Source organism: Dipodomys ordii, unplaced genomic scaffold (assembly GCF_000151885.1).
Source record: "Dipodomys ordii isolate 6190 unplaced genomic scaffold, Dord_2.0 Scaffold24, whole genome shotgun sequence".
Classification (NCBI taxonomy): domain Eukaryota; kingdom Metazoa; phylum Chordata; class Mammalia; order Rodentia; family Heteromyidae; genus Dipodomys; species Dipodomys ordii.
In genome coordinates, this window is record NW_012267240.1 from 8,122,886 (window position 1) to 8,148,567 (window position 25,682).

Genomic DNA, 25,682 nt, shown 5'->3' on the forward strand with positions numbered 1-25,682 from the left:
CATCAGAAAGAATGACATAGTCCGATTTGTTAGGAAATGGAAAGACATGAAAAAAAATTGTATTAAGTAAGCCAGGCCCAAAGTACCATAGGTCCCATGGTTTCCCTTAATTGCAATAACTAGTATATGTCTAGGAGAAGCAGAAAAGGTCAAAAGCTATGTACATATGACCATATAAGATGATGTTAAGTGAAACGAACCCGAAGATTAGGGACACAAGTAGTTTTTTCTTTCTTGCTATTGTTTTTATAATGTCCTCTGTGTTTTTTTGTTTCTTTTGCATGTTCTTCCCCCCACGGTGTAACCCCTGTTTTCACTGTATTTGATTCTAGTGCCATGCATTGGAATATATACATTTTTCTAATTTGGGGAGGGGAAGGGAAATAACAAAATGCTGAAATAAGGATACAGGTTAATATTGTTAACCTTGTTAACATTGTTAACATTGTAACAATGAGATGTACAAGATACTATGTTGAAAACGAATTTTACAACTTTAGGGGGAGAGGGAGGACTTGGGGAGGTGAAAAGGAAAGGGATGGTAGGGGAAAAACAAAGGAGGAGGTAACAATGCTCAATAGGAAATGTACTCATTACCTTACTCATGTAACTATAACCCCTCTGTACAGTATTTTTACAATAAAAACATATATATATATATATATATATATATATATAATGTTACTAGACAGAAAAACAATATTAAGGGGAAAAAAGGACGGTAGAGAAGAGCTATGTGGAAACGTTAAAATTCAATTTCAGACAACTTAAATTTGAAGTAAAAACTAGGGGAAAGTAATCCAGGGGGAATAATTTTTTTAAGTAAGAAATAATACAAGAAAGGGAGTGCAGAAGTTAAATCAGTGTTAGAAGAAGAATGATAGAGCACGCTATAAGGAATAATGATTGGGAATATGAAGAAGACAGTACAAGTAAAAGTATTTACGGTATCATAACAACAATATACTAAGATTGATTGGGAACTCAGGGATGTGATTAAATATGATGTCTGAGGAAAGGCTAAGAGAGTTAATCAATTTAAGCCCATGACCTTCATGGTGTTACATTCCAAAGACTGATACATGTTTGAAATTAGCTTGTTGGGGTCTAAGGACTAAATGAGTGATAAGCAAATATTATTTCAAATGTTCCCTTGAATGAAAAAAGTATGAAAATCTCATAGTTAATAATAATATATATTAAATGAAATAGTATGTATCAAATAATATGTATCCAATGAAAAATGAATATTGGTTTTGTGCTCTACTTTCTTCTGTACAACCTTGATTCAAATACAGTTGAAGGAAAGCTCGAGGGTAATCAATAGTACAGTTAGAGAAATTAACTCTGAGAGTTCTTTATATCTACCCTGGTAACACTGGAAGAAGAAAAGGTTTTGTTCTACATGGAGGATGAGTATATTTAAAAACTATTTTGTAGTAAAGAATAAAAGAAAATATAGAAGCAAATATTAGTCATACATTTTAAGATTAAGGACATGAAAAATGGAGGTCGCTATACAATATAACTGTGAGGGTTACTTGAAAGGCCCCTTTTGGAAAACCACCGAGCTCTAGAGTGACTGTTGCCTCTGGAAAGATGTGGATTTTTGGTTTACCAAGAAGATAAGCCAAGGATACGTGGGCTGGTGCCATTGCTCCATGTGAAATCACTGTGTCAGTCTGGAACACCTGACTGCGGCCAAGAAGACCTCCTCCTTTCTGCCCTCACCACTAAAATCTCCAGAGCACCATTGAAATCCCAAGTGTTGTGCAGCTGATAAAGATTGGCCACAGAGTTAGAGCTGGAAAGACCACATAGCTCAACATGTTCAACACCCTTACCCCTTCTATGTTAGGCTGATGTTCTAGTTGGGGTTTGAAAATTGCTTGACAGTGCAGGAAAACCCCGCCTTCTCACTTCCTAAAGAGTGTCTACATTGCCAGTGTTTGTGGATTGGTTAGTGGACTGGTTACTGAATATTGTCTAAGTGTTTCATTCTAATGTCACTGGGTGCAAAAAGGTCCTTGTATAGTAAGTCTTCACAGACTTACTATACTTTCCCAAGGCCTTCTTTGCTGAGTTATCTGCATTTGTAGCTGCTGCTGCTGTCCTAGCAAGTTTGAAGCCAAAGAGGGGTCGGGAGAGGATATGGGATTGGTCTCCTCTATGAATTACCAAAAGACAACTGACTCAGCTTTATTTGCAAACTAAGGAAATAAGGCATAGTTCTCTTCAAAGTTTTAAAAAAGGAACCACACACACACACACACACACACACACACACACACACGGTTCTATAAAGGACACAAAGTGACTTTAAAAACCTGTTTCTTTTCTAAAGGTCAAGCAAGTAACAAAAATTAAAGATACGGCTTTTCACATTGAAGAGCTTTCTGTAGGACTCAAAATATTAAACTAATATTATATTCCAAAAATAGTTTATGAATTTGTGCCCAAGTTCTCTATTTAGTTGAAAGGAATCTAAGGTCATACAAATCATACAACTACTATATAATAATAATGACCTTTTTAACCTATTGGATGTCACATAAGCTTAGGATTATTTAATATTTTACATTCCTTGAGGACAGGTGGCATTATTTGTGTATCTCAGCACCAAAAACAATGTTTAAGACATATTGAATACTTGGCAAACAATTATTAATGATGAAGGTACTCTCTCAAAATAATGAACTCATATGCAATACAAATATTTAGTTGAAAACATTTTCAAACCTACTTGGGGTTATTCATTCAAAATGGTAATTTTCAAGATGCTAGAAATTAGAAAAATATACTAAGAATAGAAGGTAAGTATAAATGATTTTGTAAATATGGGCAACTATGTGTAGAAACCATGCTGGGTGATCATCTGACATGTATATATCAGTTCCTTCATGCAGGAGTGCCAATCTGCCTTGCTAAAGCTTGAAGACTTGAAGAGAGTACATGGAATTTTTAGATAAAACAAATACTTCCAGAAAAGACTTGGAAAAAATTATATTAAGTGAAGTAAGCCGGGCACCAAAGAAACATAGGTCCCATGGTTTCCCTTATTTGCAATAGTTAGTATATGTATGAGACAAGCAGAAAAGGTCAGATAAGTTGATGTTAGGTGAAATGAACCCCAAGATAAGTAATCAAACGTTTTTTCTTTCATGCGATTGTTTCTAACATATTTATAAGATGATTTCTTTGTTGCTTTGTATGGCCCTCCCCCACAGTATAACCCCTGCTCTCACTGTATTTGATGTTGGTATAATTTGAGGAGGGGAAGGGAAAAAACAAGTCATTTAAATAGGGATTCAGGTGGACCCATTGCAACAATGACATGTACAAGTTGTTGTGTCGAAAAACGAACTTTACAACTCTGGCCCAGAGGTGGTAGGGGATAGGGGGAAAGGGGGAAAGAGACAGGAAGGGATGGGAAGGGGAAACAAAGGAGGAAGCAACAATGCTTGATAAGAAATGTATTTATTATCTTGCCCATGTAATTGTAACATTCTGTATGGCATTTTCACAATTAAAAAAAAAGATTATGCTAAGTGAAATGAACCCCAAGATAGGGACACAAGTGGTATTTTCTTTCTTGCTATTGTTTCTAACGTATTTATAAGGTACCACATGATTTTTTTGTTGCTTTGTATGTCCCTCTTCCACGGTATAACCCCTGTTTTCACCGTATTTGATGTTGGTATAATTTGGGGAGGTGAAGGGAAAAATTGTTTAAAACAATTGAAAAACAAACTTTACAATTTAGGTGGGGGGGGGTGCAGTTGTGGAGATGGGAGCAAAGGGATGGTAGGGGAAACCAAGGAGGAGGCAACAATGCTTGATAAGAAGTGTACTCATTACCTTGCTCATGTAACTGTAACCCCTCTGTACTGTATTTTCACAATAAAAAACTTATTTAAAACAACAACAAAAAAAACCAAAATATTTCCAGAAGACAAATGACAAATAAACAGTTATTATTTTGGCAATAAGAGCTTTTTAGTTCCATAAATAGGTATTAAGTATGCTACCTTGAACATGAATATAGAGAAGGATCTTAGGAAAATATTACAAGAGCATTTCTATAATTTTTGAGCAACCTAAAACATTTAAACAGAAGCCTGCCAAAATAAATTATAATTATTTGTGAGCAGTGTGGTTACCTACATACTTAGCTTCACTTTTTTACCTTGAAAACAGAAGAATATGAAATCACTAGATATTTTTTAATGAGTATAAATTTATATTTATAGAAACCAGTTAGATTGTGACCCTTAGAGGAATTAATAAATTCCATTTATTCAATGGAATTCTCTGAAAACATTAAAATTATATTCAAGGAAACACATATAAAAGTTTATGCATGTGAGTGCCAGTCCTAGGGCTTAAACTCAGGGCCTGGGTGCTATCCCTGAGCATTTTTGCTTATAGCTAGTGGTCTACCACTTGAGCCACAGCTCTATTTCTGGATTTTATGGGTGGCTACTTAGAGATAAGCATCTCATAGACTTTCCTGCCTGGGATGACCACAATGGTCAGATCTCAGCCTCCTGAGTAACTAGGATTACAGGCATGTGCCTGATGCCCAACAATACTGAAGTTTTTAGAAAGATCCTATACAGACATTGATGTAGAGAGTACAAAGTGGAAATTATTAAGTAAATAATAAACTTTAGAATGCCATTTCAATTTCTACAATTCTACCCATTTTTATGTTTCTTTAATAAACACATTGTATCATGTAAGAAAAAATCTACTTAACATTTCAAATACTGAATATTTAAATATCAAATTATGGTAAATATATTTATATTAATTTAACATATTAAATAGTATGTTATTTCAAATATTTACTTAATTCCAAATAGTGAATATTTTAAATATTAAATTATTTAACTTAGATCTTAATTACTGAAACCTAAGATAACTATGAATTTACTTTGTTAATTTTTTTAGTTTGCTTCACATTTACTGAAAAATTTCAGTCCTCTGAATTAAAAGATAGTAATTTTTGTAATAGGATACTTTTCCAAGGTCTTAATTTTGAAATAAATTAAATTTTACAGCAAAACTTTGGAGTGTTACACAGAAATGTCATATATCCTTACCTACATTTCTTGCTATAATTGTCATTCATAGTCTCTTGATAAATGTTTACAATTTTGTATACATACTATTTTTTCTCTGAGCCATTTGACAATAGTTTGAAGATACTGTGTCTCCTCATCCATATACACTTCAGTTTGTGAGTCCTAGGAAAGGTTAACCTCATCTAAACCACTTATAACAGTCAATATTGGAAAATTTAATAGTGGTGCAATGTTTTTATCTAATGTATTGTCCGAAGAAAGCCAAACATCTCCAGTCTCCAGGCATGGAATCAAAGAGGAAGAGAAAGGGTGGAACCGCCCCCTCCCCACCTCCACTCCCAAAAGAAAAAGGATCAGCCCTAATACAGGTTAGCTCAGCATCCTTATCTTCTACCTCTTTCAAGGAATATCCTCATTCTTCCCAAGCTACACTGCTTTAAGAATTCTATATTTTGCCTCTTTCCACTGCCATACTCCTCTCACAAAAATACACTACAGTTTGCCATGTAGAAATTATTTCTTTTAGCTAGGGATTATTTGCTAATTGGCATTTATCTGAAAATAATAGACAAACTGAAGTGAATCCAAAAAGCAAAAGAAACAAGACTAAAAGATTTGTTTCCTTTGTATGTTCTTCCCCCTATGGTATATCCCCTGTTGTCACTGTATTTGATTCTGGTACCCTGGTATTGTATATTCATTTATTTGAATTAGGGAAGGGAGGGGGAACACAGAATGGTGAGACAAGGGACAAGGTGGGAACCAATGCAACGGCAATATACATAAGACAATATGTTGGAAACGATCTGTACAACTTGGGGATAGGGGTGAGAGGAGGGAGAGTAGGAGAAAAATGAGGGAAGGGATAACAAGTTTGACAAGAAATATACTTATTGCCTTACTTATGTAACTGTAACCCTCTGTATAACACCTCAACAATAAAACAAACTCTTTGAAAAAAAAAGACTGATAGTATGTCCAATAAAAAAGAAGAGTTTTCACTGAAGACAGAATCCATCCTAAGAAAGGTAAAATTGAGGAAGATGATGAGATTGTTACCAGCCTGTATTTCATTACCCTGGAAGTGAACATCCTGGATCTGATAGGCAGCTACACATCAGCACTTAGTTATCCTGAGATCCGGCTGCTCTTTAGGTGTCAGATCCTATCAGCTCACATAGATACACAGATGTCAAGACTGATGCTGGGAAGGTCTCTGTGCTGTCAGCACAATTTCAAATCCTGTCATTTGAATATATACCTGTTAGTCTTTACAGGCCTTTTGTTTACTATGGGCCTAGAACTAAGTTAGGATTTTTAAAAAATCACTTCACATTTTAATGAACTATTTCAACCTCCATATTTTCATTTTCTCTAAGAGGTCAGCATCAAGGCCTAGTTATTCTTTCCAAAGTGGATACAAAACTACAAGAGAAATGGAGAAACTGGAGTGTTTTTACAGACTTGCATTATGAATAGGTGAATTTTATCTTTAGGATGTTTTTGCAGTTCCTATATCCCATTCTCCCTAGTAAGCAAGGGAACCATATTCCTTCCTGGGGCCTCTTAACCCCCTGGGCTCTTCCTTCCCATTGGCATTCTCAGTGCTGCCAGAGCATCCTCCCAATACATGGAGAAGTCATTCTTCAAAATGTCTAATTAAAGTACTTAAAGTAATAAAATATTTGAAATATGGGAAGAGGGGCTTAAGGATTAGCTCTATGAATATCATTAACACTTGATACTCGTATATGCTTGTATATGTATGTGTATGTGTGTGTGTGTTCATTTATTTAACTGCACCCATTAAGTCCTTACTATATGCCATGGAATTTGGCAGTTTTCTTGTTATCTCATATTTTCAGTCTCTAATGCTTTTGTTCCCCAGTACTAAGATTGAACTCAGGGCCTTGAACCTGATAGACAGGAACAGTCCCATTTAAGCCACACTGCCAACTATATTTTCTTTATTTTCAGAGATGATCTCAAAGTTTTTTTCCAGGAATGGCCTGAACTATAATCCTCTTATTAACACTTCCAGAACATCTAGGATCAGAAATATGCAATATCAGGGATGAGGAGGTGCCTCAGTGATAGAGTGCTTGCCTTGCATACAGGAGGCCCTGGGTTCAATTGCTCAGCACCACATAAGCAGAAAAAGCTGGAAGTGGTGCTGTAGCTCAAGTGGTAGAGTGCTAGCCTTGAGCTGAAGAGCTGAGGGACAGCACTCAGGCCCAGAGTTCAGGCCCCACAACCAACAAAATAAATAAATATTATTTCTGGCTTGTTTGTTGAGATAAGGTTTTATTTGTTGCATAGGCTGGCTTTGAGCCAAGTTCATCCCTTTTCCTACCTCCTGCAGAGCTGGGATTATAGGCATTAGCCACAGCACTTAGCTTTCTCACCTTTTGCTTCAGGGCTACATGCAGTCATTTCTTATGTTATGTATGCCTCCTCAAGAGCATATAGAAATAACAATGTAATTTTTCTGGATGATATCATTAAATGACAACATATCTACATCAGAGATATGTGATATATCCTAGAAATAAACAAGAAGTATAAAAATTTTGGTATAGTCCTTGGCTGATAAACCTGATATACTATAGGTCATATTCTCAGTCAGGTTGTTGTACTTTTTCTTTAGGACAAGAAGTGATTTATGTTGGATTTTCATGCTACCTGACAAGGTGATCAGGAAAAATAGATTTGTAATCACGTACTTACTTTCTTCAGATTATAGCAATATGTACCTTTCTGCTCTGTCACTAAGGAAGGTCAGCTATGGTTAAGTACATGCTGAGGTCAAAGATATATCCCAATTATAGATCTTTTTGTTTATTCTGAAAACTATGATCTCTCTTCTGTGGCTGTAATGTGTACAGCATGGGAGTTAGACTTACAAACAATAAAAAGGAAAAACAAAAACATAAAAAGCAAACAAGCAGACTTTTCTTAGAGTATGTCCAGTTTTTTTAAACCCATTGCCTTTTAAAATAAGGAAGAGAGTAGGAATGTGCAAATTAAATAAAGATAGCTTGTTAAAGGTTAACCAGTTTCTCATAGTGGTGTTACAAGCAAATGGCATAGTCATTCTCTAGTTCTACAATATTTAGATATTTTATTTCAGTCACATAGTGGGAGCTGAGAACAAATGTGGGTAAACCAGATACAAAATACCTTCACAGAACAGAAGCTAAAACTTATTCCCTTAATCCTTCAGTGTTATGAATCATATGTTTTTGTCTGGCCCCTAACCGTGAAGAATGTCAGAATAGCTTTGTCATTGTCATGGTTTGATATACAGAAAAGCAATACTATCATGAATAGATCATCGTCACTGCTATTGTGTTTTTTTCTACATCTGTGTAATAAATTTCCAAATTTTAGGAGTTTAAATCATCTACTTGTTATTTTCTAGTTTCTATTGATTCCAAGTTAGGTATAGTTTAACTGTGTTCTCCAATGATGGTCTCACTTTCTGGGATCAAGATTTCAGTCATCATAATTCTCATTGGGAGTTCTTGGTCCTCTTCCAAGTCCACTGCAGTTGTTAGAAGCATTTACTTCCTTGCAATTGTGAGGCTAAGGTCCCTGTTTTCATACTAACTGTAAGTGGAGTTTACTGTGATGAAGTCTGTAACCCCATGGCCTTCCCACAGTAAGGTAGCTTGCTTCTTCAAACCAAAGACAGGAATCTTTCAATCATTTGTCTCTGATTCCCTGTCTCTCTGTCTCTGTCTGTCTCTTTCCTTTTCTTCCTCCATTTCTTCATTTGTGATGAACCTTATTCGACTTCAGTATACTTAAATGGACTAAAATATCCCTCAACAAGGGAGCAACTAACCATTTGTATTGACAGGCCTCCCTCCTACTTAAGGAGAATGGATTTTGAAATATATCTGGAAGACAAATCTGGGAGGACATTTAAAATCTTGCCTACAGCTATTACTCAGAGCAAAAGCTAAACTCTAAAACACATGATTGAAGATAGAAAAAAAATTCCACAGCTCCAGAAACTTGTTCAATACAAAGTTCAGTGTAGTCTCAAGATCAAAAATAATGCTTTCTAAAATATTCAAAAAATTCTATCAATAAACTTATAACTTCCCATCGATTCTGGTATGTGCCTTAAAGTATACTTGAACTATTACAATAAGAAGTATTACAATAAAACCAATAATGGGACTAACAAAGATTAATGGCTATCTATATAAAAATATTTACTTCAGTTTTAGCAACCCCAAAACTGATAAAAACTCAGCTCTGTTTTTAATCTAGGATTGGTCTGTGAACTCAGGGCCTCATGCTTATTAAGCAAATGTTCTACTACTTAAATGATACCTCAAGCCCTAAACCACCATTTTTAACCATTACACTCCTGGTTGCTTGCTACAAGCTATTACATACAGAATACTGCATTCTCAAGAGGAAGAACCATCAATATTTACATTATAACATTTTTCTGGAATAAGAATAAGGTAACTTGATGACTCATTTTCACTTTTGGAGTATAAATACTGTATAACTTCTCACCTGGAGTGTGGATGAACATGTAAATATGATGGACTATTCTCTCCTTTGGTTAGATGACATTACATGGCAAAATAGCAGGATAGCCATTTTCATTGTTACACTTTGTTATTCATGACTATGTTAGCAGGCTGGGAGGTTCCTCTGGCAGCTTGGTTCTTAAGAAGTATGTGTCTACATTGTAAAAGGGTCTGGTGGCTAGAATAACCCCAGGAAGACATCTCGCATGAAAAATGAGGACCTCAGGCCTCAAATTTCAGCAAGAAATTGAGTACTTCCAATAATCTGGTAGATTCCTCAAAAGTACCTTCAGCCCTAAGAGATCACATCAGATGATACTTGAGTTTCACTTGGAGACCTAGCATAGAGGACTTGGCTAGGACATGACTCACAACCTCAACGATGGAAACTGTATGACAGTAAGTTTATGTGACTTTAAGCTGCTCACTGTGTGTAGATTTTCACAAAATTTGGAAAACTAACAGATGCACCCATTGATAAATAAATGAAATGAAAAACTGGCAAAATTAATTGTAGGAATTGTTTGCAGTAATTATCAAATAATAATCCCAAATTCTCTTACCTAATACATACATTTTTAAAAGTAAAATACACCCAAAACAGGCATATATTTTTGTGGTAGTCCAGAGCACTACTATGACAAAAGAAAATTCAAATTCCTTAAATGATCAAAGAATGACAGATAAATGAGGATTAATAATAGAACTCTGAGATGGTTTAAGAGAATTTAAGTATCAAGGATATAGGTCATCCATGCATAGAATTTGAAAGCACTTACTCTGAAAGTTGTTCACTGAGAAGACTCGAGGATGGTAGAAGCCTGCTTTGCAAATGCACTGATAGGCTCCAAGTACAAATCCGAGGCCTTTAATTGGCATACACTAGGAAAAAGAAAACACAACAATATAGTCATCGTCGATCATAGTTTATTTCACAGTGAAAATTCACACATATCCATCACTGAAAATGTTAACAAAACTAACACATTTTCCAGAAATAAAATGTCTCTTTTCTAAACTTTTATTTTAGGTTTGTTTGCTAACAGAAGTAACAATTTCAGCTTGCTTTCTAAATATATGTCATTATAGCTGCAGTTGCTATCTACCTTTAACTCATTCAGTTGCCAGAGGGTAATTACTAGACATTGTTTGTTTTTTTGATATGCTCTACAGATCATCCTGTTGCCTTAAGAAATATTTATAAAGTCATATTATAGAAGTCATTCCTTACAAAGTATTTCTGCCAAAGCAAAGGCACATAGGTAGTAGATAAACAGACACATGGAAGTTAAGTTACAGAAATTGCTCTTCTGAATTAAATACTCATCCTTGGAATAAAAACAAATCATTTTACATGCAAATATAGCAGAGAAAAATACAAATAAATAATCCCAAAGTCTCTGTACTTAAATTTTTTTTCATAGAAAACCCTAAGCCAGGTACGAGTAACTCATGCCTGTAATCCTAGCTATTCAGGAGGCTGAGATCTGAGGATCGCGGTTCAAAGCCAGCCTGGGCAGGAAAGTCTGTGAGACTCTTATTTCCAATAAACCACCCAGAAAACCTTAGTGGCACAGTGTTCAAGTGGCAAAGCTCAAGCCTTGAGCAGAAGAGCTGAAGGACAGCATTCAGGCCCAGAGTTCAAGCCCCATGACAAAAAAAGAAAAAAGAAAACTCTTTTACATATGCATAAAAGAAATGTCTTGGCAAGATTTGTAATTATTTCACACCAATAGACAACAGACATATCTAGGAAAATGTAATCTTGTCTTCTTTAACAAAATCACCAACCCAAGTAAAATTCGGTTTATTATTCTTCATTTTTGCCTCATTCAATATATAAGCAAGAAATAACATCAGTTAAATTATGAGTACTATATTAAGTAAAACAGGTGTTTCAAAAATCTAGTCAACACAAATTATTTTCTATTGTCTCTACCCAAGCCCCATCTCTTTGCCCTTTATCCGCTCTAATCTTAAAGAATTTGGGATCTAGGAGGCATAAAGCTATACAATGACCTCATAGACCTTTGAGAGAAAATTCTAAAGAATTTAAACAATAGTTCTGCACTTAGTTAAGCTTAAATGGTTGTCAGCAAGCTTAATACTTCATATATGAAATGCCAACAAACAGAAAATAAGGCCCTGAAAGCTAATACATTTTCTAAAGTTAAAGACATAGCAAGAAATCTTTGAAAAGGATCTTTGGAAAGGACCTTTTGCTAATGCAATTTTTTTCACACATTTTCACACATTTATATCCAATTATGCCTTACAATTATAGTTCTTTTTTTTGTCAGTTGTAGGGCTTGAACTCTGGGTCTGGGCACTACTATCCCTCAGCTCTTCAGCCCAAGGCTAGCACTCTACCACTTGAGCCACAGCGCCGCTTCCAGTTTTCTGAGCGGTTTACAGGCTTTCTTGCCCAGGCTGGCTTTGAACTGCGATCCTTAGATCTCAAGCCTCCTGAGTAGCTAGGATTACAGGTGTGAGCCACTGGCACCTGGTTTTTAAAAATAGTTCTTGATGAAAAGCAAAATAAGATGGTATATTTATATTATACAATTCAAGTGAATTAATAAATATTTACAAAATAAATTCTAAGGGCACAATGAGTTCCTATAGACTTAATAGATAAAACACTTTGTTTAGGTGTTAATCTGTACAACTTGTGGGGAGGGGGTTGGGGATAGGGAAAACAGGGGAAAAATGAGGGAAGAGGAAACAAGTTTGACAAGAAATGTACTTATTACCTTACATATGTAACTGTAACCCCTCTGTATAACAACCTTGACAATAATTTTAAAATGTGCTTAAAAAAAGAAAATTGTGGGCTTGGAAGGTGGCTCAGTGGTAGAGCGCTTGCCTTGCATGCATGAGGCCCTGGGTTTGATTCCTCAGCACCACATAAGCAAAAAGAAAAAAAGCCAGAAGTGGCACTGTGGCTCAGGTGGTAGAGCACTAGCCTTGAGCTGAAGAGCTGAGGGATAGTGCCCAGGCCCAGAGTTCAGGCCCCACGACGGACCCCCCAAAAAAAAGAAAAAGAAAAAGAAAATTGTTGGCCTGGCACCAGTGGCTCATGCCTGTAATCCTGGCTACTCAGGAGGCTGAGATCTGAGGATCCCAGTTCAAAGCCAGCCTGGGCAGGAAGGTCCATGAGACTCCTATCTCCAATAAGCTACTCAGAAAACTGGAAGTGGCACTGTGGCTCAAGTAGTAGAGCACTCACCTTGAGCTGAAGCGCTGAGGGACAGCACCCTGGCCTAGAAATCAAGCCCCATGACTGACAAAAACAAAACAAACAAAAAATATTGTTTATAAATATCCAGTTATATGTTAGGTTAAATCATATCTCTGAACTGTGTAAATCAGGTAAATTAAATATTCATATTGTATAAGTATTAGTATTGTGAAAGAACATATTATAGTTAATAGATTTGAATTCTGACTTTATCACTTTACCACTGTGAATTTGTGTTTGTTTTCTTAACTTCTCTGAGCCTTATTTTTCCAATTTGTAGCAAACTCATTCAACCATCCTCAAATGTAGGTTGAAGAAAGTAGAGCCATGGAGATGCCCTGGAATGGTTCAATACAGTATATGAGAGGAAGAGAAAAAACATTAACTTTAAAAAATTTGGGCTGAGCTATCCTAGGATGGAGTTGCCACCCACTTACTTGGGAAAAGCTGGAAGTCGAGTGAATTATAGGAAATGACTGAAAGTGTCATTTTGCAAAGGGTAAGTGTGGAAGTATCTATTTGAAGTTTAATCTAGTAATCAAGTAATAAGGCTATATTATCTAGTAATCAAGTAATAAGGCTATATATATATATATATATATATATATATATAAATTTGTACTAGACAAAACTTGTCTAGTACAAAGTTTAGGAGAAATGTCCAGGTTATATAATTTGGAAGTCACTGAATAAAAATGATAGATAAATCTATAATCAAATAAGATTAAATCACTAAGGGAATGCCTACAGTGAAGAAAATGAGACCAAAGATACGATAGCTTTGGCACAAGCCTGTAATACTCTACTCAAGGTGTGAAAGCAGGAGAGTTGTTAGGAAATGGAAAGACTTGGAAATAATTATATTAAGTGAAGTAAGCCAGGCCCAAAGAAACACAGGTCCCATGGTTTCCCTTATTTGCAATATCTAGTATATGTCTGAGTCAAGCAGAAAAGGTCAGATAAGGTGATGTTAGGGAAAGGAACCCTAAGATATGTATTCAAGTGTTTTTTTTCTTTCATGTGATTGTTTCTAACACATTTATAAAATTATTTCTTTGTTGCTTTGTATGTCCCTCCCCCACAGTATAACCCCTGTATTTGATGTCAGTATAATTTGTGGAGGGGAAGGGGAAAAACAAATCGTCTAAATAGGGAGACAGGCGGACCCATTGCAACAATGAGACATACAAGTCGTTATGTCGAAAACGAACTTTACAACTTTGGTGGGGGGGAGCAGGGAGGATTGAGGGGGGGAGGATGGGAAGGGATGGGAAGGGGAAACAAAGGAGGAGGCTACAATGCTTGATAAGAAATGTACTCATTATCTTGCCCATGTAATTGTAAACTCTCTGTACAGTATTTTCATAATAAAAAAATAAGAAGAAAAAGAAAGCAGGAGAGTTGCAGTTTGAGGCTACCCTCAGAAAAATTTAAAAAGTTTTAGTTATTTGAAAAATAACTAAAACAAAAAATGTCTAAGGGCATGACTCAAAGTAGAAAAGCACTTTTTTGGCAAGGGCAAAGCCCTGAGTTCAACACAAGTACTCCCTCCAGTTTCCCTGAAAGTAATCTAGCTACCACACTAGTCACTCCACTAAGTACCATGGTTCATTCATCTGAGTAGTATGACTGAGTAAGCATCCCTTCCTTGCCTTCCTCCCTCACTACTCCATCCTGAAACTGCTTGTTAGTTTATATAGGGTGGCTTCCAAAAGAAGATGACCATAGCTCCATCACAAGACACATCAATACCTGTGTTTCTCCACCAGAACCTCCAAGCAGGCTTTCCAGAAAACCTAGGTGTAACTGGATAGGATGAGGATATTCAAATGCCAGTAAGTTAGATGGAAATGAAGAGTGAAAGGATGCTAAAAATAGCAAGTTAGTAGGATTTTATTATTTGAGTAGCCTTTGATACTACAACCATAATCCGTGGAATTTGTTTTGAGTTACACCCAGCAAAGATTTATCCAGGTAAATTGAATCTTTTTTTTGTACACACACACACACACACACACACACACACACACACACACACACACACACACACACTGCATAGAGGGGTTACAGTTCCATGAGCAAGGTAATGAGTCCATTTCCTATCAAGCATGTTAAACCCTCCTTTATTTTTCCCCTACCATCCCTTTCCTCTCCATTCTCCAGCTCCTCCCTCCTCTCCCCAACCTTACCCCAAAGTTGTAAACTTCGTTTTCAACATACTGTCTTGTACATCTCATTGTTATAATGGGTCATCCCGTATCCTTATTTCAGCATTTTGATATTTCTCTTCCCCTAGCAATTCCTGCACTGGAATTTGGAGGTTAATGTTATTCATTTAAATAGCGCTAGTTTCCTGATGATATGACTCAACACTGCTAGAATGACTCAGATGAGAATTGTAAATGCTTGAGAGAAAGTCTGAAAGTTTATTGAAATAAAACTATCTCGCTGTTATTAAGCTATCTTTAGAGCTGAAATGAAACTGAAGATATAACTAGTTGATTAGATAAATATTGTCCCCCCAAAAGTCCCTTGAATATTAGAAAAAATGTTTACTAATTTTATTATGGAAAACACAGCAACATGAATTACTAGTTACCTCAATCTTTTTGTTTTATTATTAAGTTCTCTTAATATCAAGGAAAATGAAGAAAAGCTTTCAGTTAGTGAAAATCAACAACAGTGGAATTTTCTGCTATATTCACTCTACCTTCATTACCCTGAAGCCTTCATAAAACTCAATGTGCTATGCTCACATTGACATGACATGGAGTGTAAAATGGGTGTTGACTTGTTTTGTGTTAAGGAATGTAAATTTGTACATGCCATACTTTCTTGTTCCATCTACCACCTACCTCTACAACCCGTTACTTCCCAAACAAATGAACACATTTTCAGAATCAGGAAATTAATATATCTAGTTTGTTTGTAAAAATTGCTCTAGCCAAGTTTGCTGGCTTATGCATGCCATACTAGCTTTTCTTGAGGCCGTTATCCCAACTACATGAGAAGCATAAATAAGAGGATTGTAGTCTAGGAAAGTAGGGCCAAACAGTAAAACATTATTGGAAAAAATAAAGAGCAGGGTGAGGCGAGTACCAGTGACTCATACTTTTAATCCTAGCTAAAGAGGCTGAGACCTGAGGACTGTGGTTTGAAGCCAGACAGGCAGAAAACGCTGTATGATTTCACTTATATGTAGTTAATTGTAGAAACTCATAGAAATTGAAAGTAAAATGGCAATTACCAATGACCAAGGAGTCATTGAATAGTTAATAGTATTGATTTTGCAAGACAAAAACTATCCAGGGATCTGTTATACAATATTGGGAATATGGTTAACATTACTAAACTGTTAAAGTTAAGATTTAAGTGTTATGCCATGTGGTTTTAATGATGTTTTAGTATAAAATGGCCTTTCATTCTTAATGACCTGTATGTTGTATATGTTGCAGGTCATACTATAGTTAGCTGACATACAATTTCATCTCACATGTCACAGTTTCTAACTCCTGGTTAACTATAATTGCAGAGTAAAACCTGGACAGCTCGACAGTCCTGAATATTTTTATACAGTCATATTTTCTAGCAGTGAAATGACTGAAGTAAGAGATGTACAGGGAAGTCTTGTTTGGCATTTAACAAGAGTAATATTTGTGCCTAAGAAATAATATTTACACATGATTTTGAAGACAAACTAATTTGGGGTAAAAAGAAAAGGCAAAATGCAAATACAATAAATTTCATATAATTCAAAATCTTTAAGAAATGTACTTTAAATACCATATTTTTTCTTTATGTTTGATTATAGAATCTTCCTAAAATATAAACCAATTTCTGGACTCTTTGAACTCAACACTGTACACAAAATTTAATATTTTTCTTCACAAGTCAGAAGCATTACTTTGAACAATAAGTACTGAATTATGTTGAAATGCACTAATACTTTCTAGAGGTACTTAAGTTTAATGACTATTTTCTCATACTCTCGATGGCCCACTCTATTTTTCCTTTTTTTTAAAGCTACCAGTGATCATGTTTTAATTTTAAAATATTTACCTTTACAAGTTGTTTCCTTTCCTTAAGTTATGGTTATAATTGCTTATATACTTGAAAAGTGGATCACCAAATATGCTAAGTAAGAGTATATGATATAATAGCTGATAAGGCACACAAAATAACTAACAGTTAATGTTTACTGTTTACATATATACCAGACTCTGATTTAAGTGCAGCACAAACACTAATTCTGCTACTATCTCCTTTTTAAAAGACATGATTATGTGAAGACAGCTAAAGCCACACTGCTATCAACTGGCAGAGCCAGGAGACCTCAAGCAGACAAGCTTCACAGAGAACAAGTGGAAACAGGGTAACCCTGAAGGCCATAAAATGAAAGCCAATCCTAGTGTATGAATGATTTAAAATCTATTATCATTGTTCCAAGACTTGTATTTTTCTATTCTTCTTGGTCCCAAGCAGTAGTCTGTTACATGGATTAGTCTGCTGGATCTAAAATTTCAAATAAATGAAATGATGTGTGTGTGTGTGTGTGTGTATGTGTAGATAGATAGATAGATAGATAGATAGATAGATAGATAGATAGATAGATAGATAGATACATGATTTTGAAAACAAACTAATTTGGAGTAAAAAGAAAAGGTAAAAATGCAAATATAATTATATATATATATATATATTTCCTCCCTGTCCCTACCCCCCAACACCAGTGGCTCATGCCTGTAATCCTAGCTATTCAGGAGGCTGAGATCTGAGAATTGCAGTTCCAAGCCAGCCCAGGCAGAAAGTCTGAGAGACTCTTATTTCCAATAAACTATTCAGAAAAAACGCGGAAGTTGCACTGTGGCTCAAGTGGTCTTGCACCTGTCTTGATTACAAAGAGTCTCAGGGACAGCGCCTAGGCCCTGAGTTCAAGCCCCACTACTGGAAAAAAAGATGTATATATGAAGCTCAGTGCTATGATTCATATATATAATCCCATCTGCTTAGGAGGTGAATATTGGAAAGATTACACACAAGGGCAAAAAGTTTGCAAGACTACATTTCAATCAATAAAAGCTGGATGCAGGGGAGAGAACCTGTTATCCAAGCTACATGGGAAACATATATAATGAGATTTTGGTCCAGGATAACTCAGGCTAAACTGTGAAACACTGTTCCAAAAGTCATTAAAAGAGAAAGGTCTGGAGGTATGGCTTAAGAGGTAGAGTACCTGCCTTGCAAATGCAAAGCCCTAAGTTCCAACCACAGTACCACCATGCCACCAAAAATATGAAATTTTATATATATATTCACACATATTAGAAATATATTTAAAGAAATCCTACAACAGTTCAAGTTGAAACAACAAAACTCAGAAACCAGGTGCCAGTGGTTCACTCCTATAATCCTATCTGCTCAGGAGGCTGAGACCAAAGGATCAAGGTTTGCTGTCAGCCTGAGCAGACAAATCTAAGAGACTTATCTCCAATAAACCAACACAAAGCTCACCGTAGAGGTGTGGCTCAAGTGGTAGAGTGCTAGCCTTGAGCAAAAATTTAAAGGTGAGTGCTAGGCCTGAGTTCAAGCCTTAGTACTGGTACCAATAAAAATTTTAATTAATTAACAAAACAACTCACCCTTCCCCATGTAGAATTCACCAACTCAGATGTTAGAAGACAAACCTTGATTCCAGGACACATGGGTATTTCTTCTCAGTCTGAATTTCCTGAAAACAGCAAACCCTTGTGTCTCTGGTAAGTATTAGGAGGCTCAATACACAAATACCTAGGCAAATGCATAGTTCCACACCAAATCAAGCAAACATAGACACAGAAAGTAAGGGGTTTCTATGGAAATCCACACTGCTTGTCACTTTTCTCCCTTTGGTGGCAAATAATAGTTCTGCCTCACTGTGATTAAAGACTCATATAATTCCAGAAAGTCTCCTGCTGCAGTGACTTTCCAGAGAAAAAGCAGATGGCAACACCATAGAAGCATAAAGAAGAAAAACTTGACACTGGCTAGATGAAGCAGTAAGCAAATCTTGTAGATTAAAAAAAATGCAGCTTTTATTTAGTGGTTTATGTGTTTGGTTTTCTTAAGTTCTTCTTAGCTTGTAAAGCACTACTGGAAAATGTTGTATCTATCAATTTAGGAATGAGTTTTTGCAGAACTTGGGAGTAAAATACATCAATTAAGATTAACATGCAGTGTCTTCTTCCCCACAACCACTTGCAAGTTTATTATAGCAAAAGAAATCACTTGAATAGAGGAAATGTTAACGACCTTGGGACACTGATAGGATGCACATCACCCACAAATTTCATCAAGCCATCTTCTAAGAAAATAAGAACTCATGAATAACAAATAATACAGTATTTCACGAAGGAGAAAAAGAACTCCATTTGATATCTATAATTCAGTATGTGCCAAAACCCGGTTTAAAACACATGATCCATTGCCACAGAATTTAGAGGTAGTGGCAGTGTTTTGGTTTTTTTTTTATGATATAGCTCAACTTTAAAAGGAAGCACTCTTCTATTATTAATTTTTTGAAATGTTCTCATTACAGAAAGTAGAGCTAGCTCTCAGAAAATAGGGCTCAAGGATAGCAACACAGCATCTGGCACAGACACATTCCAAGTCTGCAAACTTTACCCTGACTTGCAGCAAGATGCTTTGTTGGGGCTAAAACGGACTCAGGAAAATGTCAGATTGCATCTTACAGGGAGCAAGCCCTGGTTTCTAGTTCCTCCAGAAATTACATTTATCAAGCTTCAGGGGCTTGATAAATGTAATTTTTATTATAAAAAGTGTTTATTTTCCCGCCGCTGCCGCAGCTCCCACCACTACCTTTCTCTGTCTCGAATTTGTCAACAGCATGAATCAAGAAAAGTTAGCCAAACTTCAGGTCCGTATAGGGGGCAAGGGTACCGCTCACAGAAAGATTAAGGTGGTACATAGGACAGCTACGGCTGATGACAAAAAGCTTCAGAGTTCTCTTAAAAAAAAAAACTGGCTGTGAATAATATAACTGGTATTGAAGAGGTGAACATGATTAAAGATGATGGGATGGTTATTCATTTCAACAACGTCAAAGGCCAAGCTTCCCTCTTGTCTAACACCTTTGCAATTACTGGTCATGCAGAAGCCAAACTAATCACAAAAATGCTTCCTGGAATATTAAGTCAGCTCCGGGGCTGACAGCTTAACAAGTCTCAGAAAGTTAGCAGAACAGTTCCCACAGCAAGTGTTGAATAGCAAAGCACCAAAACCAGAAGACATCAATGAAGAGGATGATGATGTTCCAGATCTTGTAGAAAATTTTGATGAATCATCAAAGAATGAAGGAAACTAAAATCTTTTCTGGCTTTTGGAAGCTGGAATGGACTAGATTTAACAAATCAGCTATGTGGTTCCAAAGTTTCACAGACATGGAGAGCATTACATCACTAGTACAGTAATATAAATATTTTGTATATTAACAATGCTGTTTATTCAGCATTTTTTGAGGGGGGTCTGGTTGTGGGGCCTGAACTCTGGGCCTGGGCACTGTCCCTCAGCTCTTCAGCTCAAGGCTAGCGCTCTACCACTTGAGCCGCAGTGCCACTTCCAGCTTTTTTCTTTTTGCTTATGTGGTGCTGAGGAATGGAACCCAGGGCCTCAAGCATGCAAGGCAAGCACTCTACCACTGAGCCACCTTCCCAGCCCCTATTCAGCATTTTTTTATCACTTGATTTTGCATTTTGCACTTCCAGGACTATACTTTTGGTCAAAATTTGAAGTAGTGGTGAGGCTTGGAAGGTGATTCAGTGGTAGAGTGCTTGCCTTGCATGCCTGAGGCCCTGGGTTCGATTCCTCAGCACCACATAAGCAAAAAGAAAAAAAGCTGGAGGTGGCACTGCGGCTCAAGTGGTAGAGGACTAGTCTTGAGTTGAAGAGCTGAGGGACAGTGGCCAGGCCCAGAGTTCAGGCCCATGACCAGACCCCCCCCTAAAAAATATGAAGTAGTGGTGTAGTTTGGGGGTGTTTTGGTTTCAGATTTTTCTTTTTTGAGAGGGTATCTTTGGTATATGTATGTATATGTATGTGTGTGGTATGTGTGTTCACAGTGGAGAGCAAATTGGAAAACAGTCTACTTCTCCTCTCCTTCCCTAGTAGAAATAAAAGAAATCTTTCCATTTGTTACCTTTTTTCCCAATAATGCACAGAATTAATGAAAAATGAGTGTTTGACTTCAGATCTAAAGAGTTTTATTTTTTATATCATTGGAGGTCTGGTTTTAATTTACTTGGTTAATTATCATAGTTTTCATGCATTTTTCTGGGTTTAAAATGTCTTGCGACATTTTGCCATCCCTTGTAGATGAAGTGTAAAAAGTTTGCTATCTATGGTATTATTACCTTAGGTTCACTCTACCTATTCAGACCCAGAAGAACTTCTTTTACTAGCTTTCTTCCTGATAGGCTATTTCCCTCTCCTTTTGGTTTTTAAATAGCCTGATCAGCGTATGATAATTAATATTCTTCCTCATCTTCTGCCTAGCCTGAGAGGGATGTTCTCCATTCAGAGTTTAAGTGAGTGCCTCATACCTCTTTTTGTAAGATTTTGTTCCCTTATCTTGAGGAACAGCAACTCCATCTTCAGCTTTTCATTTCTCCTCAATGTTACCGTTTGGTAGACATCAAACTAAAATAGCATGTGCTTTCTTTCTTTTTTTTTTTTTAGCATGTGCTTTCTAAAAATCATTTATGCCAGCCTTATCCTGAATCCTAGATATCCTTAGGAACAGGTGCAAGAATGCCTCTTTTCTGGCAAAGCTGACATTTGGAATATCCTTTTTAATGATAAAAAATAGGCCATAGACTCATCCTCTAGCACAAATTGGCATTCCATGACATGGTACTGGCCTCAAGAGGATTCCTTCATCACTCCTACTCTTGGCCTTGAATCTACCTCTGGGTTAGATCTTATTGCAACTGTTCACAACACCCTTTGCATGCTTTGAGGGGGGAACACTATAAAACACAGTAGTTATTTATTTTTTTCACTTTTTAGAGGTCTTGGAGATAAGTTGCAATCATTCACTCATTTCCTTCTGGCTATCTGCTAAAAGCTTGCATTTTGCATATCAGCATTTATTATATATAATATTTTAGGATAAGATTTAGAAAATCTTTAATTTTTCTGGCTCATCACTATATTAACTGCAGCTTAACCTTACAGCATTCCAGCTTTTATTTCAAGGTAGATATCTTTATTTGATATCTTACAGCATTCTAACTTTTGTTTCAAGGTAGATACCTTTACTTGTATTTAAAGTTCAAGACCACAACATGAGAAATCTGTAGACATGAAGGCATCATTCTTGTGAGGGTTTTTTCTTTTTCATCCAAACACCTCAAATTCTATTTTATAAATCTTTTGATTTTCCTGTTATGTTTTATTTAATATATGGGCTTAATAAAATAACAGTATTAATAGTACAAAGGAAGACAGTAAAAAAGAAAAAATATTAACTTTGACACCTGCTAGATAGCACAAAACTAGTAACACTGTAACTCACTGAATGTACAATAAATGTTCTCATTTAAGAAACAAAACAAGGTCAAAAGACAAATGTAAATTCTTAATATGTGTAATACTTATAAAAATTGAAACTCTTCCCTCCAAGAAACCACAAGCTCAATATGATTTATATGTGCTCCACAGCAGATATGCACTCCATGCTCCTTTTGGTCCTAGTTCATGAGTACTGGGGACCTTGTTTTCATTCTTTACTTCATTACTCTTGTGTAGTGATCTCTGCTATTCACTATTTGTTCCAACAACAAATAACAAAGTCATAGGCTGGTTCTGAGAGATATAACACCTCACACGTGCAAGAGAAAAAGCAGAGCTGCTCTAAATATATAATCTGTTCTAGTTACAATTAAAGCCTCATGTGTGTCTGGTTTTGAGCATTCCATCTTTAGACATAAATTAATTAGTTTAAAGATACCAATGATACAAAATTAACAGAAAATTTTGAGATTATGTATCTTTAAATGCAAACTGCTAAATTCAAGATAAATTGAAGTAAAATATTTTGAAATGAGAATAAAAGTCAATACACAGAAACCCCTTCCACTACCTTTGAGAAAACCAACAAATCACCCACAATCGGTCCTCACCTCTCATTTAAAGCTAATTAATCCCCCTCCTTTGGGTCTAATCTTCTCAAACACATTCCTAGTCTCTTCATCGAGCAATAATGCCTCTTTTTGGTTTAAATTTTTTCCTTTCTACTATTTTCCTCATTATTAACTATAAATATATCAGCCGTATAAAAACATAATGACAAAAATAAATCTTCACTCAATTCTAAATTCATCTTCAGTTACTATCCAAGATTCTTCACAGCTTTAGTAATATACTCATCTGCACTTGTCTACCTTCTTACCACAAGGCAGCTCTCATCACCCATGCCGATACTGCCAAACACACAGAAATATCTGTGTCATACAATGCAGTATTACTTTTCATGGCATGCTTTTTTAACCGTTCTGTGATGATTCCCTCCTTCAAGAAACACTTGCTTTCCTTTTCAAATTTCTTCTTATTTTCTTTATCAGTTCTTTCAATATATAACTGTCACTCTTTTTTCTGAACCTACCAGCTAGAGTTTGTACCCTAATAGTTAACTCTACTTTTCCTCTCCATGTTCTTTCAAAACTTTGATGCATATGTCAAGGTCAGCTGCTTGGTTCTAACTGCAGAAGCCTGGATTAGAAACTTTTTGCTTTTTCTTTTGCTTACAAACTTCTATCATTTTGCCTGCTAGATAAATGTAAAATCAATACCCTTCTTTGCCATTCCTATTGCACTACTAACTAAAGTCCCCATAATCATTCAACAACTGTTTCATGCATGATTACTCAAGTTGGTATTCCACCAATCACATCTATGAGTTAACAAAAGTAGCATCACTTTTCTTATCAATTGCTATTACTTTCTTGAAGACAACATGAAAAAGTTCTTACTGTAAAAGTTAAAATAATGAAGAGTTGAAGTTTGATACATATACCTTAGTTGAAGATTTTAAACATTTTAAACATAAAGGAGGTAGAAAGTTTTAATAGATTGAAAAAATTATACAAGAAATTCATAAAACAGTTGCATTTATAGACACTAACAAAGCTGAAAACTGAAATTTAAAATGAAAACTCATTTATAATTACAATAAAGAAAAGATTTATATCTAAGGATATAAATCTAATTTGAAGTTGCTAAATATTTCAAAGTAATATTGAAATAATACACTGTATTTTCTTGTCATATCAGAAATCATTATTATAAAATATAGCTAGATATGTACAGATGACCATATAAGATGATGTTAAGCAAAATGAACCCCAAGATAGGGACATAAGTGGTTTCTTTCTTGCTTGCTATTGTTTCTAATGTATTTATAATGTACCATGTGATTTTTTTGTTTCTTTGTATGTTCCTCCCCCTGTTTTCACTGTATTTGATGTTGGTGCCCTGCATCGTGTATATACACTTTTCTAATTTGGGGAGGGGAAGGGAAAAAACAAAATGCTTAAATGGGGATGCAGGTTGACCCATTGTAGCAATGAGATGCACAAGACACTATGTTGAAAAACGAACTTTATAATTTAAGCAGTGTCAGGGGAGTGTAGTTATGGAGGTGGGAGGGAAGGGATGGTAGGGGAAAACAAAGGAGGAGGTAACAATGCTTGATAGGAAATGTACTCATTACCTTGCTCATGTAACTGTAACCTCTCTGTACAGTATTGTTACAATAAACATATAAAAATAAAATAAAAACATATAGCTAGATATGTACATATGACTGTATAAGACGATGTTAAGCAAAATGAACCCCAAGATAAGGACACAGTGGTTTTTTTCTTTCTTGCTATTGTTTTTAACATATTTATAATGTACTATGTGATTTTTTTGTTTATTTTGTATGTTCTTCCCCCACGGTATAACCTCTGTTTTCACTGTATTTGATTCTGGTATCCTATATCTTGTATATAAAATTTTTCTAATTTGGGGAGGGGAAGGGAAATAACAAAATGCTGAAATAAGGATACAGGATGACCCATTGTAACAATGTGATGTACAAGAAGGCATTATGGTGAAAGCAAACTTTACAACTGGGGGGGAGAGGGATGAGCTGGGGAGGTGGGGTAAGGGAAAAACAAAGGAGGAGGTAACAATGTTCAATAGGAAATATACTAATTACCATACTCATGTAACTGTAACCCCTCTGTAAAGTATTTTCACAATAAAAAAACATATATATTTAAAATAATAAAATATAACTAGAAAACAGTATGTCTGGGAATTATGTAACATATTTATTTTTATGTGACATTTTGATTAAAAAATAAAAATCTCAATAGAAATTTTAAAAACATTTTTAAACCAGGTAATAATGTAAATATGACATAAAAATCTAGTAAATACAACTAAATCTGTGCTCATAATTAATTTTTAGTTTTAAATTCACATAATAAGACAGGCATCAGTGGCTCATGACTGCAATCCTAGCTAGTCAGGAAGCCAAGACCTGAGAATCGTGTTTGAAGCCAGCCTGGGCAGAAAAGCTCATGAGACTGTTATCTCCAATTAACCACCAAAAAAAAAAAAAAATCCAAAAGTGGAGAGCTGTGGCTCAACTGGGAGATCACCAACCTAGGCCATAAGAACTCAGGTACAGCATCCAGGCTCTGACATCAAGTTTCAGGACTGGCACAAAAGAATAAAAAGTTTAAAAAAATTTAAACA

At 35.7% G+C, this 25,682-nt stretch overlaps 1 protein-coding gene and 1 pseudogene across 1 annotated transcript in view; one reads left to right on the forward strand and one right to left on the reverse strand.

Moving 5' to 3' along the window:
• Positions 1-25,682, reverse strand: part of Gpr158 (G protein-coupled receptor 158) — a 357,473-nt gene that overhangs the window by 150,165 nt on the left and 181,626 nt on the right. Inside the window, exon 3 of the mRNA XM_013014644.1 lies at positions 10,420-10,522. Within this exon, the coding sequence (XP_012870098.1) occupies positions 10,420-10,522 (103 nt within the window). The remainder of the gene's footprint in view (positions 1-10,419; positions 10,523-25,682) is intronic.
• On the forward strand, positions 19,765-20,203 carry LOC105984466 (annotated as a pseudogene).